We start from the raw sequence: 19148 nt of genomic DNA on the forward strand, positions 1-19148 counted from the left end.
GAGTTTCACACGTTTTACGAAAAACAGATAATATCCAAGTGATGAATTTTTCGTCATTTTTGGCCATTTTGCATGGGTTATAGCCCATGGTTTGGATGGATTTGGGGTGTTTTTCACACCTTTTACAAAAAACTCAAGATTTCCAATGATGAATTTTTATTCATTTTTGACCTTTTTGCATGGGTTATAGCCCATGGTTTGGATGGATTATGGGTGATTTTAACAAAAAACACATAAAATGAAAATAATGAATTTTTCGTCATTTTTGACCTTTTTGCATTGGTTATAGCCCATGGTTTGGTTGGATTTAGAGTGATTTTCACAACTTTTACAAAAAACACATGTAACCGGCGGCAAGGCGCTCAGCTATGAATCAGATTGCAAGTGGTTTTGACAAAAGAATTTATTGAAAAATTCACACAACTTTACAATACATGAAAAAAAACGGGAACGAGATTACAGGATATCTCTAATGAAAACAAGAAAAATATTTACAATGAGATAAAATAAATTTGTAGCTTATCTAAATAGCTAAAAAGTTATGAATAAAATACAGTTTTGCTAGATATAACTAGAAATGGAAATACGTAAATTACGTCTCAGGTAATTTGAATATTGCATACTGATTAGCAGTGTTTACAATACGCGAGTGAAAATTACTAGGTTGCAAAGTTTAATGTACAAGTCGGTAAACCGTTTAAAATGAACTAAACCAATGGAAAAAGCAATAGGAAAAATTGACTAGAGGTTAACTATGGCTTTAGGTAAGTATTTTAACCTTTGTTTATGACAAACTAAGAATTACACGGTTTACTGAACACGCGGTCGCGACAATGACCTTGAGTGTAGAGTTTAAGTAGCGAACAAATTAAAGGTTGGAAAGAAAAGGTCTTTTATCCCGCAGTTAAGGCTATTTATCGTAGTAAAAAGGTTAAACAAGCGAGTAAGGCGGTAGCGATCCTATAGTAAACGTTTTAAAGAGTTTAAAAGACAAGATACACTCAGCGTGATTACTAAATTACTACTGCGTGAATAACTTTGTACTAAATTACGCGCTAATGCGACTAGAATTACTACAACATGAAACGAATGCTTAACAAATATGTAGAAAATCTAAGCTATAAAATATAATGACTAGTTAACGATATTAACATAGATTTGTCCTAAATCTATCCTAGGTATAAGTGTAAAAGGCTTCAAAGATTCATACCTTTACATCGTAGAGAATTCCTTGTCTTGATATGTGCAACGTCTTCAAGAACTTTTACTACACTGATTTAAGCTTAGTTTGGGCCTATTTTTATGGAAAAACCTGCATTCTTAAGACCTTACACATCCTACGCAATATTGCACGCCCTAGGCGCAAACAGGATGTCCCAAACACGAACTTACGTAAGCAAGCGCCAAACCTAGGCATGACTCACTGTAATGTAATTACGTACGGAAATTATTTCTTGCTTACGCATTTTCCACGCAAACAGTTAACTAAAGAATTACATTCCTATGTGTACACGAGGCATTCCTAATTAAAAATATAGATTTATGACTAAATAATTACTGTCCAAAATAGTGTCTTTTGACTCTGTCACACACATAATGTCCAAGTAATGAATTTTTCGTCATTTTTGACCATTTTGCATGGGTTATAGCCCATGGTTTGCTTGGATTCGGAGTGATTTTCACACCTTTTACAAAAAACAGATAATATACAAGTGATGAATTTTAATCCATTTTTGGACATTTTGCATGGGTTATAGCACATGGTTTGCATGGATTTGGGGGAGTAGTATAGGGCATACCACTCCTGCTTCACCCCACCAAACACAGGCTTTTCCCACGTCATTAAGATTCGCGTAGTAAGTAAACTTCAAAATCATAGTAATTTTTAAATTACGACCCTGAAGACTTACCGCGCTGACGTAGCGCTGTATTTGCCGGGCGAAGAGGTGCGACATGGGTTATGCTCGTAATGGTGTCTATAAAATATTCCATATATATACAATGGACTCGCGATACAACTTCAAAACATACACACTTCCAGGTACTTCTATATTAGACCTACGAAGGTATTGGGAGACCAACGTAGGAAGAATGAAAAGGTTAGTGGAGAGTAGCATGGAGGAATTAGGTGCCATTAAGGTTTCCGTTGTAGTGAAGGTTAACCTAGCTAAGGATGACACCGAAAACACAGTTTGGTTGCGCACGAAGACGCTAACCATTCTGGAATCGATGGATTTGGATGAGAGGCTATTCTCGCAAGTAGATCCGATATTGGAGTCACTCGCGAAATATACCCGAGAAGGCTCAGGTTGGACAGTAACGGGGATAGAAAATGCTACTATGAATGTTGCTCGTTACACACCGATTAGAGGAGGATCCTACGTACCACTACCTACTTTCATAGAAAGAAAGAAAGCTATAATAAGCGTCAGAAATAAGGATAATGAGTGTTTTAGGTGGGCAATAAGGTCCGCATTATATCCAGTTAAGGAAAATGCCTTTAGACCCTCGAAATATCCTAGCGACGACTTAGATTGGACGGACGTAACATTTCCAATGCAATTGCGTGCGATACCCGACTTTGAGGAAAAGAACGACTTAGCAATAAATGTTTATGGTGTCAGAGAGAAAACCATCGTACCATTACATATTTCAAACAACGAAGGCACGCGGATACACTTATTCTACCATGGTGAGCACTATTCGTGGGTGAAGTCCTTAAGTCGCCTGTTTGCCTCCCACAGTAAAGACGGGCATAAGAGGTATTATTGTGATGTGTGTTTACTACCGTTTAAGGATGTAAAAGCCTTGAAGAAACACGATAAGATTTGTCGAGGAACAGAGGAGCCAGCACAAAGGATTCAATTACCGGAGGACAAGCATTTAGAGTATAACGATCATAAAAGACAAAACCGAGTACCTTACGTAATTTACGCAGACTTTGAGTCGTTGTTAACACCAGAGTACGAAGAAGCCGGACATACCCGGAAGACAGCCTTACACGAGATTTGCTCATTCGGATACGTCGTAGTGAGGTGTGATGGAGAAGCAGATCAACCCGTAATTTACCGCGGACCCAATGCAGCGAAGAAGTTCTTAGAACATTTAGAGGAAGAAGAAAAAGACATCAGAGTCAGACTAACGAGGACTAAGAAAGCCATAGTTACGAAAGAAAACATGAATAATTACCACGCAGCACAGGAATGTCACGTATGTAACCTTGGTTTGTTGAAGTATGGTCGTCGAGTGAAGAAAGCGTGGGATAAGAACGGTGCATACTTAGGAGAAGCACACTTCAAATGCGGTAGATATGCTAAAGAAGGAGAAAAACCCGGTAAACCTTCCACACACTGTTTTCACTGTGGAGAGCCATTAGAAGAAGATTTCTACACGGATAAAGTAATGGACTGTTGTGAGATAACCGGGGAATACAAGGGCGCATCGCATTGGAAGTGTAGATACCGCGTGGATCCAGAGATGGAGATTCCCGTGTTCTTTCACAACCTTCGCGGGTACGATTCCCACCTGCTCTTACAAGGAGTTGAGGGACACGAAGTAAAGTGCATACCAAATAACAAAGAACGGTATATGTCCGTAACGATCGGTAAACTTAAATTCCTGGATTCCCAACAATTCATGGCGGACTCACTTGCTAACCTAGCAAAGTACAACGAGGATTCACCAATTTCAGATTATTACGACGCGGAAAGGAAAGGAGTGTATCCATATGAGTACATGGATTCCTGGGCGCGATTTAAAGAAAAGCAGCTGCCGCCTAAAGAAGCGTTTTACAGCAGCCTGACAGAATCGGGGATATCCGACGCTGAATATGCATACGCACAGGAAGTATGGAAGAAACACGAATGTAAGAACTTAGGAGATTACCACGACGTCTACCTGCTGTCTGACGTAGTATTGCTAGCTGACGTATTTCAGAGTTTTAGAAAAATGTCGATGTCTTATTACGGGTTAGACCCAGCCAACTTCTACACAGCGCCAGGGCTTTCTTGGAGTGCCCTGTTAAAGAAGACGGGTGCACAGTTCGACTTGCTAACCGACTACGGAATGTACAGGTTTATGGAGGATGGTATTCGTGGTGGTGTTTGCGGACCCAGTAGACGTTACGCGCGCGCCAACAACCCTCAAGTGGAAGGTTACGACGCGCAAAAGCCAACCACTTACATATCTTACCTGGATGCTAACAATCTTTATGGGTGGGCAATGTCCCAATATCTTCCCGTAAGGGACTTCGAATGGGTAGAACCACGCGAAATAGATTACTACATGCGCGTAAAGCCTGATAGCTCTAAAGGATACGTCTTAGAGGTGGACTTGGAATACCCTCCAGAATTACATGACTTACACGATGATTACCCACTTGCCCCCGAGGCAATTGAAATACCATTTGAGCAGTTATCACCGCTACAGAAGCGCTTGTGTCCAAACTACAAGCCCTACAGAAAACTAACCCTAAATTTAATGGATAAGCATAAATACGTGGTGCATTACCGCAACCTACAGTTTTACGTACGCCATGGATTACGCGTGAAGAAGATACACCGAGTATTGAATTTTACGCAGGAGCCGTGGATGCAGCCCTACATTGACTTTAATACCCAAAAACGAACAGCAGCTAAAAACGACTTTGAGAAGAACCTGTTTAAGTTGATGAATAACAGTGTATTTGGAAAGACAATGGAAAACATTCGCAAGCGCGTGAGCATACGTATTGCTAATACCCGCGAGGAAGCTGAAAGGTGCGTGTCACAACCAGGGTTCGTGCGTTACGTAGATATGTTGAACTTCTTCGTAATACACATGAAGAAGGCCAACTTGCTGCTGAATAAGCCCGTGTATACGGGTTTTGCAGTGCTGGAGCTTTCAAAGCTGCTCATGTACGAGTTTTACTATGACAAGCTTAAACCGAAGTACGGTGATAAATGCCGCCTGCTTTACACGGACACCGACTCCCTAATAATGGAAATAGAAACCCCCGACATTTACGATGATTACGCAGAGGACCTAGATGAGTACGATACGTCTGGTTACCCCCGAGAACATCCACTTTACTCCGTGAAGAATAAGAAAGTAATTGGTAAGATGAAGGATGAAATGTCCAGTAAACCCATAGTGGAATACGTGGGTTTAAAGCCTAAAATGTACAGCGTTTTGAAGGAGGACGGCGCGGATAAGAAAGCAAAAGGCGTAAAAAAGTATGTGGTAAAGAAACAACTTACGCACCAGTCATACTTGGATGTTTTAAGGAGTCAAGTACCCAAAAAACATCATATGAACTCCCTGCGGTCTTTCCACCATCAGATACATAATGTCACGCAGGAGAAGGTATCCCTATCCGCATTTGACGGTAAGCGATGGATGTGTGATGACGGCGTGCACACGATAGCATTTGGACATCACACAATAAGCAGTTCTTCTTTGACGAACCCACGTGTGGGACCATCGTGAAGATAATACAAGATGGGCTGACCCTTCTTAGCTAGCGCACTTCGGATTTGGTAAGTTTCCAAAGACCAATTAGGATCCGTAGCTCTTTTGGATCCTCCTTCTAATTCACCCGGTCCGTAGAGATATCGGACCGCGACGTTTCCTAATTTCTTTTCATGGGGGAAGACCGCCCTCGAACTTCTGACGTAGGACTTGTGTTCCACGTGTTTCTTTTTTATGGCATCCTTGGGTTTCATTCCCGTAGCCCTGGCCGCCTCGTTGTTCAAAGCCGCGACGACCTGGGAGAGCCTCTGAGTCCATTCCCTGTTGCGTTTGGAGGGATCTTCCAGCTCTTTCCAATACTGGTACCCAAAGAGACGCTCGGCCAGGGTCTTATTGAATCTTTCGACGATGCTCTGACCCCTGTGGTAATCTGCTTCGGCTCTCCTAATCTTGGTGCTGTGGTCTTTCAGGGTCTTGGTAACCACACCCATGAACTCAGTCCCCGCATCCACTTGCAGCAGCTTGGGCCATTTCAAAACGCGCTTATAAATCCTACCTAGGGCTTCTGCGACTTCCCCAGAATCCTTGCTGGTTATGGGTTCGGCGTCCTTGTATCTGCTTGCGATATCGACTACGGTCAAAGCGTATCTATAGGTCTTCTTTCTCACCTTGTCGTGCGGTAAGAAAAGCAAATCCGCCTGATGAACTTCATTAGGGGTATTTACGGTAAAGCTGGGCCTGGGAATGTACTTGGGCACGGGAAGATAAACCTGCCAGAGGGTTTGTTTTTTCAACCAGTTCTTAGCCGTTTCTTCTGATACCCTGGCCGCGGTCGCGAGTTTCTTAATAGCTGACGCTCCTCTCCAATAGCCCTCAGGCCCATAGTAAATCCTTTTAAGTTTGTCCTCTACGCGGCCCATTATATGAATTCCAGGACGAGATTGATCTTACGTCCGTTGAAATCCACCGTCTTTCCGTCCACTTTAATGGTGATGTTTATGCTTTCTACCAAATTAGACAAGTCATAGCATAAAGAAATGGGAGTGTATTCTACTGGGTCAAATGGATTACCTTTGGGTAGAAACTTGGACATAAGAGAAGACTTTTCTCCATTGTTGTAACTATGGACCAAGTCACAATAGACTTCGTAAGAGGATGCAACTTTCCATTTTACGTCATATGTATTACCGCTATTTATCGTGGTACTAGTAAGGCCCAGGAGTTCTACCAATGAACTGCCCTTTAGATTGGCGCTCCCATTATTTTTCTTGAATGTCATTTCATGGGGTAATCCTGTGGTAAGAGTATATCCATGCTTTGCTAGCTCCTTAGCCAGTGTTATAGGGGTGTAATGGGAATCTGGTAACTTTGGTTTGGTGGAAGTCACGACGACAAAGCCGCCAATTAAATTATACCAAGAATTGTACAAAGAGCAACTAACCAACCGAACCTTACAGGCTTTGATGGGGGGATTCAGATAAGTAGTAAAGTTATTCTTGTCGCTTTCCAAAAAGACGATCATATATTTCAGGAAACACAGTTCCCCTCTAGTGATCTGAGCGCAGCTCAGAGCAGATACGCCAAATCCACGCCTCCCGCCAGCCCTGCGACTCCTACGAAGACCAATTCATTGTCTTTTTGTTCCTTAGAAGGCTGGTAGTAATTCTTAAACTGAGGCTTTCTTAACCTAAAGTCGGGGTGTGCTTGCGCATAGAGCTTAAAGGCGTTTTTTTTTTTCAAAGTTCTTGTCTGCCTGCATTTTGTCTTGGTAGTTCTTGTCCAACCAATCCCTGTAAGCTTGTCTTTTTTTCATTCCAAGCCGCCACGTCTCGCTGATATTTCTCCAGCGCTAAATCATGCCTTTTCCTCTCAGCGGCTAAATCTCCGCTTTTGTCGCCTCTAACTAATCTATCCAAATACTGACCGCCATAATTAGCTCCAGTGAATGCTAAAGCTGCAATAACTCACCTGCGACCACGCTAGCCATATATATTAGAAAATCACAGGGATTTTCACGAGTTTACGTCGTTGGCAGGTACTTTTCCTTCCGTAGGTAATCCTTTACCATGATAGCCCCGCCTACGGCAGCCGTCATCTTAGCAAAATTAGCGAAGCTCTTGCTTGGGTCTTCAGTAAAGTCTTCTTTGAGCACTTTCTTACCTACCCAACCAATACCCGCAACAATGGAAGTAATAATAGCTGCTTCTTCAACAGTTTTCAACAACGCGGTCGACATTATATTACAAAGCGAGAAGGTTATTATTCCATTTCAGGGATCTTACTTTTTCTAACAGCCGGTTCCACAGGTGCGTGCACGGGCGCGTGATATGTTGGTGGTTCTACCTTTTTCGTTGCCCACCATTGTAAGTAAAGGCTGCCTGCTGCTATAGCAACTCCTAACGCGCCGATGACGTACCCAGGATTAATAAAGGATTCCTCTTCTTTTTCCTCCACCTTTTCTTCTTTTTTGGCTTTGTTCTTTTTATTCATCTCCGCGAGCTTCTTTCCGGCAGCAACTCTGCCTGGAGATTTAGCCTTGGTAATCTTCTGCTCCTCTTGGGGCTGCTCTACCTTCGACTCTGGTTCACTCATTTATATCTAAGGACTTGAAGGACTTGATAAGTACTTGAGAATGACTTAAGTAAGTACTTGAGGCGACCTGGGTAATTCCCGCGAATGACTTGACTAAGTACTTGAGGCGACTTGATCAGGTACCTCAGCAAGTGCTGCCTGGAAGACCTTTTCAACGTCCCTGTCCTTCTTGAAGTCCTTCCAAGACATCGTAAGTTCCTTCAAGTCAACGTGCTGAGCTACGTGCAAAGCCGCAGAGGCGACTGCCATTAACTTACCGCACTTCAAAGACAACCACCCGCAGGTTATCTTAAGTTCTTGGGCGATGACATAGTCCTCGCTAATGTCCTTCCGCAGTTGCTCCACGTCGTCTATGGGCAGCGCAAGTCCAAGCAATTTAGTCGCAAGTCGGATGGCGGAGTCTGCTACGGCGTCGGTGGTCTTACTTGCAAGGGCGGCCTCGTACCTCTTATGGAACTTCTTAACCTCCTTTTCCGACAACTTATTAACTTGCTCATGGGTAAGTTCCTTGCCTATCATTTCTTTGCACTTCCCAGAAGACACAAGGATGTTAAGTTGTTCCTTGAGGTTACTTTCGTCTAACTGTGTGGGGACTTCATCTAAGAACTGCTCAATATCCATATATATTAAAGATCGCAGATCTTTATGGAATACGGAAACCTCAAAGAGAAGATCATCTTGGAATGTTGGTGCGTTTTTAGGTGCCGCATGTATTCGTGTAACTGTTCCTTGGATATCTCACCGCCGTAGTCGCTCAAGATGGTTTCCAGATCAGACTTGCTCGGAGTATAAAATACGACAAGCGAACCTATGTTTTCCCTGAAGGGCTTAGAGACGCTGGTAAGCTGCTGCGAGAGCAACCAAACGCTAATGTTGTCATGCCTGCCGCTAAAGGCAAGCTTCACTAATTCGGAGGTGCGCCTTTTTACGTCGTCCCCGCAGGCAATGTCATCCAATATGAGGAGTGTCTGTGTATTCTTGGGGAATTGTTTGTGCCAGAACTTAAGATGGCTGGATAACTCATTAGGATCTAAGATATCTACGAAGAAGTCGTCATCTTTCACTCCTATGCCTTCCCAGGTGCGGTTATTCACGTAGGTGGGACAAAGCAGCACGATATAGTCGAAACGGTATCTAAAGGGTCCTAATAGCTGCTCCACGATGAATTGGGTCTTTCCGCAGCCGGTGGGTCCTACTATCAGAGCATTGCAGGGAATATGGTTCGGATCCATTAATATATACGATGGACCCAGTGGACGCAGTAAGAAGGATTGCCACCGACGCAAAAGATAAAAGGGACACCATAGAAATGCAAAGGGAGGAGATCGATCGGTTAAAAGAGCGCGTGCAGGAGTTGTACGATGAAATGTGCGGCCTGAAGCGTGCAGAACGGTTTGGCGCGCTCTTGACGATGGCCGGCTGGGCTAAGGAGTCCGTTAAGGACTTCATTCGGTATCCCATATAAGGCTTATTAAATCCTTATTATATATGGAGTGTGAGCGGTGTAACAAGGAGTTCAGCAGCAAGCAAATGTTAAAATACCACCTGGAAAGAAGGTGTGCGCTAAGAAGGCACGCGAAAGGCGTTGTAAGGAGTGTAATCGACTCTTTAGCAGCGCGCAGATGTTGGATTACCACGTGGATAACCGCGTTTGCCTAAAGAACGTATGTGAGCGCTGTGAGGAGGACAAGAACGACGAATGGCATCGACATCGGTGCCGCGGCAAATTACGACCTGCTGAGCGTGGCTTGCGAGGAGCACGGCGACGTTGCTACACGATGTTGCCCAAAGGAAAACCCAAAGGAAGTTAACGCGCCGGAAGAAGGAAATTGACCAGCGCTTTGCGGAGTTTGACTGCCGTCGAAGGCGTAAGGTGGGAAAACAGGGAACATTGGGAGGCGCTTTGTGAGCGCTGCGGCTGTCAAAGAAGTGACCAACATATTTGGCAGTGCCTCTACGACGGTCAAGGCGGCTTTAAGGAGTACTTAGATCGCTTCGAAGCTTGGCATGCCGGCAATGAGGCGGCAAGGAAAGCCCGTAATGATTAGTAGGCGGCTTAAAATAGTAAAGTAGGGTTCGTGCAAAGAGTCTCAAATCCCATTCTTATTTTTATTATTATTATTAAGGATAATGAATAATAATAAATAAAAATAAAGACCCCTTTTAAGGGCGATTGCATAATCTAATAATAATAAATAAAGATAAGAACCCCTTTTGAAGGCATATGCTAGCCTACGCAGCAGCCTTCTTAACCTTTCAATATATGGACTGTATCACATGCGAAGCATCCAACGACTGCATTTTAACCCCTGAAGTCCCGTGAGGTCATCCGCGAGGTTACCAGGAGCGGGCGGACCAACCGCAGAAAATCGTTTAAAAAAAAAGCAGTCCTCCTTGCAGAAGAATCTACGACTGCCTCTACTTAGGCCGCGACTTTACCGACCCCACTGGTGTCGCCAGAACCGTTGCCGACGCTTTATTCAGCTGCAGAGCGGAGACTGACTAACCCTACGTTCGATGTCGAACTTCCAACGGCCGTCATGCTTACCATGTGATCGCAGGTGGGTGAATTCCTCGCCTTGAATTACATAGCGTACGCAGTCGGGCGCCCCACAGCGAGTACTCCACGCCCGTCGTGGTCTTTGAGGACTAACCGTAGGCGGTTGATGTCTTCGAAGACGATGTAATTTTTATTTCGTATGCGATGCCGTGCGTTAAATCGCGCCAGTGAATTTGTTTAATTACCGTCATTATACCTATGAAATATCTTTAAGTGCGGTTGAGCGCGTTTCTAAGGACTTAAAAGCGCTTACGACACCACTTACAGGGTATGCGAATGCCGTCCCGCGTAGGTGCTTATCGCACGGCAAGTGACGTCGTAGTCGCTGCTAACCATTGTTAGATATTCCGTTAGCTTCGTACTGCGAGATTACCCTGCGTTGATCTGCAGATAACATGCCGTTTCCTTTTGGGGTCTTTAATTCGATACAAAGCCCACGATAACGCAGGTGCGCATTCAAGATTAACAAATCGGGTGACCACGTTGGTAACCCTTCTGCCAAACACTTTATGCGTTTGCTATCCGAATCCTGTAGTTCACCAAGTCCGGGTGCTATGAGCATCTGAGGGTAAAACCGGCGTATGTAATCTACGACCTTTCTATGCAGGTCAAATTCGTTTTCTATTTTGAATACCAACTTGTTGGGCATTCGAACCGCCCCACCTTTCTTAGCGTTGGTAAGACGTCCTCAAAGACCCAATCGCGGAATTCCACGGCTTTAGGCAGCTTAGAGCTAAATATCAATTCATACAACCCGGCTCGGCTATAAATACGGCATTTGGTTGGGCGTTGGCAAGGGCGCCCCGACTTAGGGCCCCCTTTAGCTCACCCAATCTTTTTTGGTACTTTTCGGAAACGTGTTCTCTAACTGCGTTCCTTGGCTTTTCGTAACCCAACGCGGCAGCCACCCTCCCTTGCCTTAAATACGGTTTGTCGCCTTGCATTACGCATTGCAGTTTCGTGTTGTTATTTTCGAATACGTGAAGCATATTATACCAACGATATTTTTTATCAAAAATATCCTAAACACTAGAATGGCTGAGGCAACGAAGTCATTAATAGGCAACGCTCTTTAGCTGATTCATTTCCACGCTCAGTTGCGCGTCAGACACCACGAAAACGTAGCAGTTATCTTGTCGCCGTCGCCGGCATCGGCGTTTTTGGTGCGTTTGATCTCCAATGTTATGCCATCCTGCGTATTTACTAGACGTAAACCCTGACCATGTAGGTCTTCGTCGTTCGTTGTGCGCATGTCGATCCACAGCGCGTACTTATCATTAAAGAATTCTCGGGGACTACTTGGTCGCCAAACTTGCGCTTTGCCTCCCTGTAGATGTCTTCGGGCTTTATTCCCCTGGAGTAGAACCTTGTTTGGACGACCGTTTAATCGCTTGACCCCTACGTTAGTAATGTTAGGGTTGTGAAAGTCTCGGAGTCGCCGCTTGCCGGCCTCGTAGGGCTTAGGCGAACACCACATCTAGCCCCGTGAGACTTCTTCGGGGGAGGTTAATGCTTTGGTTGATAACCTCATCCGTCTTATCCAAGAAGCTAAATGTCTTATACATCACTACGTGGTCGTATAAGGAATGCCTTCCGGCGCTATATTCCATACCAGGCGCTACGGGCCAGCTCTTCGCTGTACACGGTCTCGTACTACAGCTCTAAGTTGGTAATAGAGTATGGGGTTGTCGTGGTAAGTGCAGCTGCTTAGCCCACCAATGATGTTATTAGCATCTGCTAAAGTTACTTCAAACTGCAGTCTCGGATAACTGTCTTGGGTAATACGCACCGTGACTCGTAATCACTTCAAAGTCTAATGGTATGACATACTTGCTACCATAGGCGGTCTTTTATTCGCTTTGCCGTCTGCCACTTGCGGTTTCTCCGCTGCCGTCCGGAAGTAGGTTGCGTTTTCGCCCCCCCCCCTAGGTGTGCGGGACCTACGTAGAATGACACTAACCAATTCCTATGTTCTCATCCTTTGCGCGCGGTCAAAGGCCGTTAACCATAAGTCTTTGTACGTGGTATACCGATCGTACCTATTCAAATCTAATAGCGATTCCCCGGCGAACTTTACGCGCATCTTAGAAACAATGTTGCGACCCACGTTGTTAACGATAATCCTTTCATCTGTGGGGCTTGACTGCACCGCTAGGTCGAACCTTAACGCCAAGGTGCCAGGAACTAAGACTAGGTTATCCGTTAGGCGGGGTACGCCTACATACAGCGTCTCCCCCGGCTTTGCGCTAGAAGGCGTGAATGTGACCCGGTGAAAGGTGCGTTCTGCTTTCAGTCCGCCAACCTGCTTAGGTAATACGTTGGGATTTAACTTTGAGCTTATCATATATAATGGAAGTAGAAGGAACGGATTTGACCCCCTTACCGAAGAAGGTCAAGTCGACATTAACGATGAAGGAATTGACGCATGGACCCAAGGCGCGGAAACCGACCCCCTTGGCTTTAAACATGGTCTAATATTACCATGGGTAAAATAATAATGTTGGCTTTAAAAAAAACAGATGGTCTAATATTACCCATGGTAATAATAATGTTGGCTTTAAACATGGTATAATATTACCATGGTAATAATGTTGGCTTTAAACATGGTCTAATATTACCATGGTAATAATGTTGGCTTTTAAACTGGTCTAATATTACCATGGTAATAATAATGTTGGCTTTTAAACATGGTCTAATATTACCATGGTAATAATATTGGCTTTAAACATGGTCTAATATTTACCATGGTAATAATGTTGGCTTTAAACATGGTCTAATATTACCATGGTAATAATAATGTTGGCTTTAAACATGGTCTAATATACCATGGTTATAATGTTGGCTTTAAGACATGGTCTAATATTACCATGGTAATAATGTTGGCTTTAAACATGGTCTAATATTACCATGGTAATAATAATGTTGGCTTTAAAACATGGTCTAATATTACCATGGTAATAATAATGTTGGCTTTAAACCTGGTCTAATATTACCATGGTAATAATAATGTTGGCTTTAAACATGGTCTAATATTACCATGGTAATAATAATGTTGGCTTTAAACATGGTCTTATATTACCATGTGAATAATGTTGGCTTTAAACATGGTCTTATATTACCATGGTAAATAATGTTTGGCTTTAAACATGGTCTAATATTACCATGGTAATAATGTTGGCTTTAAACATGTAATAAACTGATGGAGGACGTAATGTAACGCTTTGTAAACTGAGGCCTTTATTTGAAATGTTTTGACAAAACGTTTTCGAATCTTCAGAAATACAAAGGGAGTTGAATAGAACAATTGTGTTATTCTGAGGTTGATGTGCTTAACCTGTTGGTTAAGGGAGGGTTAAGCGAGGGTGTTAACCTATAAATGTGTAGAGCTATAATTCCTTGATCTTAAAGTAAACTCAAAATGTAAATTTGTAGTTCAACTGAGAGGAGGAACTATTAATATTACGTTGCCTTATAATATTGCGTGAGGAACAAATGTAGTGCATTAATAATTTTTGTGAGAAAAATGCGGATTATGTTGCTAATCATTCCGCATCATCCTAGGTCAATAATTAAATGGGAATACCCAAACTCTGTATCAACCGAGTACTATGAGTACAAGTGATCATACTATTTGATCACTCTTGGACATAAACCTATTTTAGTGTACGAGGCTTGAATAATTTCAATTAATCATATTATACCTATCTTTCTTCTGCCACAGACATAGATGAATGTGTTGTAGGGGTGCAAGACATCAATTCTGCAAACTGCATAGCGCATGTCATCACAATGCTGAATGTAGCAACTCCATTGGTTCGTATAAATGAATGTGTAAGTCTAGATTCGAAGGAGATGGATTCAACACCTGCACAGGTAATCCAAACTATTATAGGATATAATTTACTTTGCTTTAACTTAATTTTATCAATTGACCGATAGTAATGCTAATAATCCATGCAATCCTAGTTGCCAAAGAAGGGCTGGTCAAAAGTTCTAGTGGGGTAAAGAGTGGAAATTCTCCCCCAAAATGGACCGCAATCAAAGACAAGGTAAAAGCAAGATTTTCAAAATCAAAAACACTTTAGACAATCTAAATACTTCTTTTGTTTGCTTGCATAGCTATTATTAATTACGAGTTTATTTTCAGAATATTCTCTGGAGTCATATAGTAGAACTCAAAGCGAAATTCTGCGTATGTTAAACTTATAACTTTTTGACTGTTAAAAATTCATCCTGTACCGTTTAAACGTAGCCTTTAAACACAGGCATTTATCTACCACATTCATGCCTTCACCCGGCCCTATACCCAAAGAATGCCACTTCTACTGTTTACATTTTTGAAAGCTTAAGGAGGCTCAAAAACGGTTTTTCTTGAGCATGCACGCTCTATAAATTTTAATATTCTTTAATATAACAGAAAAAATTAAAATCTCTGCGGTCTAAATCCTTTCAAATTTTGCATATGGCTTTAGTTTATGTTTTCAAAAACTTAAGGAAAATTTAAAAAATTATGTAAGAGGGAACTATTCCAAACAAATTTTATTGATTTTGCAAAATTCCTCTAACAGTTTTTTTCCTTTTCTTCTCAAAAAGAAGATTTTGATACAAAGTTTAAGTATTCCGTTTTTAAAAAAAAAATTCACCATTTGGTTTCTGAGTTATGATTGAGTGATGATTTTTTGAGATGAACATTTTTGATGGCATACTAAGGGTTCTGATGTTGTCATAGCAACGTCTGACGTCATTTTTTTCCATGCTCATTGTGATCTTTGGTTTATGGTCTTTGGCTTTCCGGGTTTTACTTGCTGTCGTATTATAGTCATATCAATTTTTCTTAGTTCATAATCGTTATTGAATATGAAGGCATATAAAACATTTTTCCAGCCCCTTCTAAGTGCAAGATTATCTCTTCTTAATCAAAAAATAAAATAAAGATAAAACAACAATTAGTGCCGTAATATAAAAATAAAGATAAAGAATAGTAAAAATAAAATCTAAATTAAAAAAAAAAAAAGTAAAAATAAAGATAAAACAACAATAGTGCCATTCCATTAATAGTTTGTTTTATCAACCATTAATTCAAATAATAGTGCCGTTTAAAACTGATTTATCAAATGCGAACAAAATAGCTCTAAACGATATCAGCTAACAAATTCTATCTTAATTCATTTTGGCTGGCTCTAAAATTACAAACAAGCCTTTAAAACGTTATAGTTTTTTTTAAAGTCGAAATTGTAAACGAGTTTACCAAGGCATTTTTATTTATCGCTGGTCGTTATTGTTAGTGCTCTATACATTTAATATGAATAGTGAACGTGCGTAACTGCATGCGCTCTCAACTTAGCATAAAAGTTAAGTAATTTTTTGTTTAAGAATATCGAACTGAAACAACTCTTTTACTATAAAAAAAACTAGTAAAGTTTAAAAAGGGACGAGTTTGATAGCTTTTAAAACATTTTTAGTTGCTGTTACCAGGGTTCGTGCTACTTTCTCGTTACAAAATTCAAGGACTTTTTTAAGCAACTTTTCAAGCACAAAACTTCGAGTTTCAAGGACAAAGTTTTTTGTATTAGAACGTGGTTTTAAACATTGTTTCATTGTTAAAGTGCAGCTAATTCATCCGGGCCACAAGCTTAGAATAAAAAACGCGCATGACACGCAACCAACCACTACACAAGCAACCAGAAACCTCTTCTATCAATTTTAATCGTTATTTATATTTTAAAAGGAAAGTTAGAAAAAAACATTCAGTTTGTACTAAATTCAAGGAGTATTCAGGAGTTTGGCGTTTTCCCCTATTTTCAAGGGCTTTTCAAGCGCCCTTGAAAACGTGTTTTCAATTAAAGGACTTTTTCAAGGATTTCAAGGAGTAGCACGAACCCTGCGTTACCTAAAAGCATCAAAAGCTTAGATTGAAAGCCTTATTCTAGTCCGAACTCCTCTGGAATAAAATTACGCAAAGCTCCAACTGTACAGAAAAAAAAAAGAACTATCATAGTAACAATAAATAGTCTTAAATGAGAGTACCTTTCGTTTTCTGGTCTCCTAACAGTATTGTTTTGTGTGCGTCTTCTTGCACGAGTCTTGCTTTCAAGTGAAGAGAACGGACTGATGAACAACATGTTTTCTAACATTCTATGGCAAAAAGGAAGTGCTGTGTCCAGCCAGTGCGAAGTAAACCTTGAAGTATTGAAGTTTTGTTTCTTTTAGAACAGAAAAGACACCCAACACTCCCAACATGAACGTCAAAGGTCAAACGGCACACGAAAAGAGAAATATTTTTTGGGGGGTCTTGGATTTTTAAAGGTGGCGCTCAAATAAAAAACCGGTTTTTCAAGTTTCCACCTCGTTTTATCCAATCAGAGGGCCAATCAATCCGTACAAATAACCTGAAATAGATCTGCTTCTTTAACCACAGCTATCCCAAACTCTTTTTTTACTCCGACGAAGGACTAGCATCCGAAACGTCAGTAAGTTTTTTCATCTTTTGACGGTGTATAATTTACTTTTTCATCATTACTGTTTCATTAGAAACACTGACGCAGATCACACTAGTTTTTAGCTAGTTATATCTTTTTATCCCAAACTCTGGGATTTCAATATGGTTCCTTTTTGTAAAAGCTTCTTTGTTTGCAAAAGTAAGGCATTTGACGAAACATTTGATTAGAACTCAAGATTTTTAAATATTTCCTCGAAATATTACAGAAGGTATGCTTATGCGCATATAATATAGACTGGTGTCAGTTTGGTTTTTTTATTTTTCTTAAGGTGACTGTCTACTTTTGAAAACGATTTAAGTTTTTATTAAAACTTCGATTTTCCGAATTGAAATTTAATGCTGATTGCAAATCTGGAAAGAAAACTGGGTGTACCGAGCTTGTTTTCGAGATAATCAGCTTTTAATGGAAAGCCTACGCGCGAGCTCTTGGAGCAAAACGAGCGCCACCGAAGTGATTAGAAAAAAGAAAAAAAAAATTAATAAGGTAATAGGTGTTTGCAGACTATATGATTGCACGAATGACGGCTAGCCAATCATTCTACAAAAATTTAAAAATAGATATTTCGAGAAAAAGACAAAGTGATACATTGATTTGCCATATTTTGTAGTTGAAGCTCAAAACGCGTATGGTTCTTTATAAAATCTTGTAGATTTATCAGCGGTTTTTTGAGCGCGCGCGCGCGCATCGTGTGCTCAAATCGAACGTTCAAAAGTAGGCAGCCACCTTAAGTAGAAAGAGTATAAAGAAAAGAATAGGTGGGCATACTGTACATTTCCAAAAAGCAACTTTTGAGCCATAAACGATTGGACTTAAAAAATAAGACTTAGAAATATAAAGAAGTCATAAATGTTGAAAATATTTATGAATTTGAGAGCAGTTGCTTCATGAGGTCAGGAGATATAAAAAAATTAAAGTTGCTAAATTTTGCAGTAAATCGATAAAGAAAGAAATAATAAATTATTTATTTGAAAAGACCAAAAAATACAATCTCAAGATGTTACCCCTGCAGTCATAGACTGACATTTAGGAGTGTGCATGAGCCATGACTTTTATAGCTTGTCTAAAAATAAACATATATGTTATTTATCGGCCAGGAGGTCCAGATAGGGAAAAACTGTGCCCGAGGTCTTGAAAATACGGGCGGAGGCTGTTAGGCCAAGGTCCCTTTTTAAGACGGAGGGCACAGTTTTTCCCTATCGGGACCAACTAAAGGACGGTAAATAACTTTTTTTTTTTTTTCCCCATATTTTTTACTTGTCTTTGTAATCGTTTTGTGTTGTCTTTAGTGGCAAAGGATACCGGACTGTGCGCGCGGGGCAGATACAGACAAAATACCGCTCGCTCAAGCAGCCAATCAGAACGAACGATTTTTTAGGATACCGGACCGGAAAAAAATAAATGTAATTATTTAACTCTAACCGTAAATCATGTTATGATCATTTAAATGTGTACTAAAATTAGTAGATTGAAATAAATTTATGTTTCCATAGTAGCTGTGCAGCCATATCCACAAACATACCTCAATACAATGAGTTAGAGGGGTAGGTGTATAATTATATACAGAAAAGTCATGCAGCTTGTTATTCATATCCACTAACATGCCGGATAACAATAAGGGGTCATAAAGTATAAACTATGATAAAGTAAAGCACCTACACTCAAATCAAGAAATGTTTTACCATTCAAATAATCACTTCATGCATAATCAATACTCAAAGTACTGAAATATTAGAGATTATATTTATGACTAATGTGTTTAGGGTGAGACACAATGAAATCAAACAAATTGGGTCACAACACTCTGAACCCCATACAGCTAACCAGCTGATCTGAAACAGTGACATGCAAAACTGAGGTGTCACGAAGCTGGCAAAAATTGAACATTAGAAAATAAAAACATAATAATAAAGAAAGAAATAATAATAATAAATTGCCCACCATTGCAAAAATAAAAAAATATGAAACACAATCAGCATTGTGTAACTGTTATCAATCACTTATTAGCAATGTTATTTTTTTATATGGTGGCATGGAAATCCAGTTTCAAG

At 40.8% G+C, this 19148-nt stretch overlaps 1 protein-coding gene across 1 annotated transcript; it reads left to right on the forward strand.

Annotated features, from left to right (window-relative positions):
* The first annotated feature begins 1953 nt into the window (after positions 1 to 1953).
* On the forward strand, positions 1954 to 16215 carry LOC148909215 (uncharacterized). The gene is made up of 3 exons (XM_089034044.1): positions 1954 to 5365; positions 14322 to 14473; positions 16207 to 16215. The coding sequence occupies exons 1-3, from the start codon at positions 1954 to 1956 to the stop codon at positions 16213 to 16215; spliced, it is 3573 nt and encodes a 1190-aa protein (XP_088890170.1).
* Positions 16216 to 19148: the final 2933 nt, after the last annotated feature.

Source organism: Actinia tenebrosa, unplaced genomic scaffold, assembly GCF_029948245.1.
Source record: "Actinia tenebrosa isolate PJP-AT-01 unplaced genomic scaffold, QUT_ActTen_1.0 PGA_scaffold2__45_contigs__length_23673736, whole genome shotgun sequence".
Classification (NCBI taxonomy): Eukaryota; Metazoa; Cnidaria; class Anthozoa; order Actiniaria; family Actiniidae; genus Actinia; species Actinia tenebrosa.

Excerpts from the sequence above, each read along its gene's own strand:
- LOC148909215 (XM_089034044.1), top strand. The coding sequence starts at position 1,954 with ATGGGTTATGCTCGTAATGGTGTCTATAAAATATTCCATATATATACA. Across the intron at positions 5,366-14,321 it reads ATCCCTATCCGCATTTGACG|ACATAGATGAATGTGTTGTA; the intron begins GTAAGCGATGGA and ends CTTCTGCCACAG.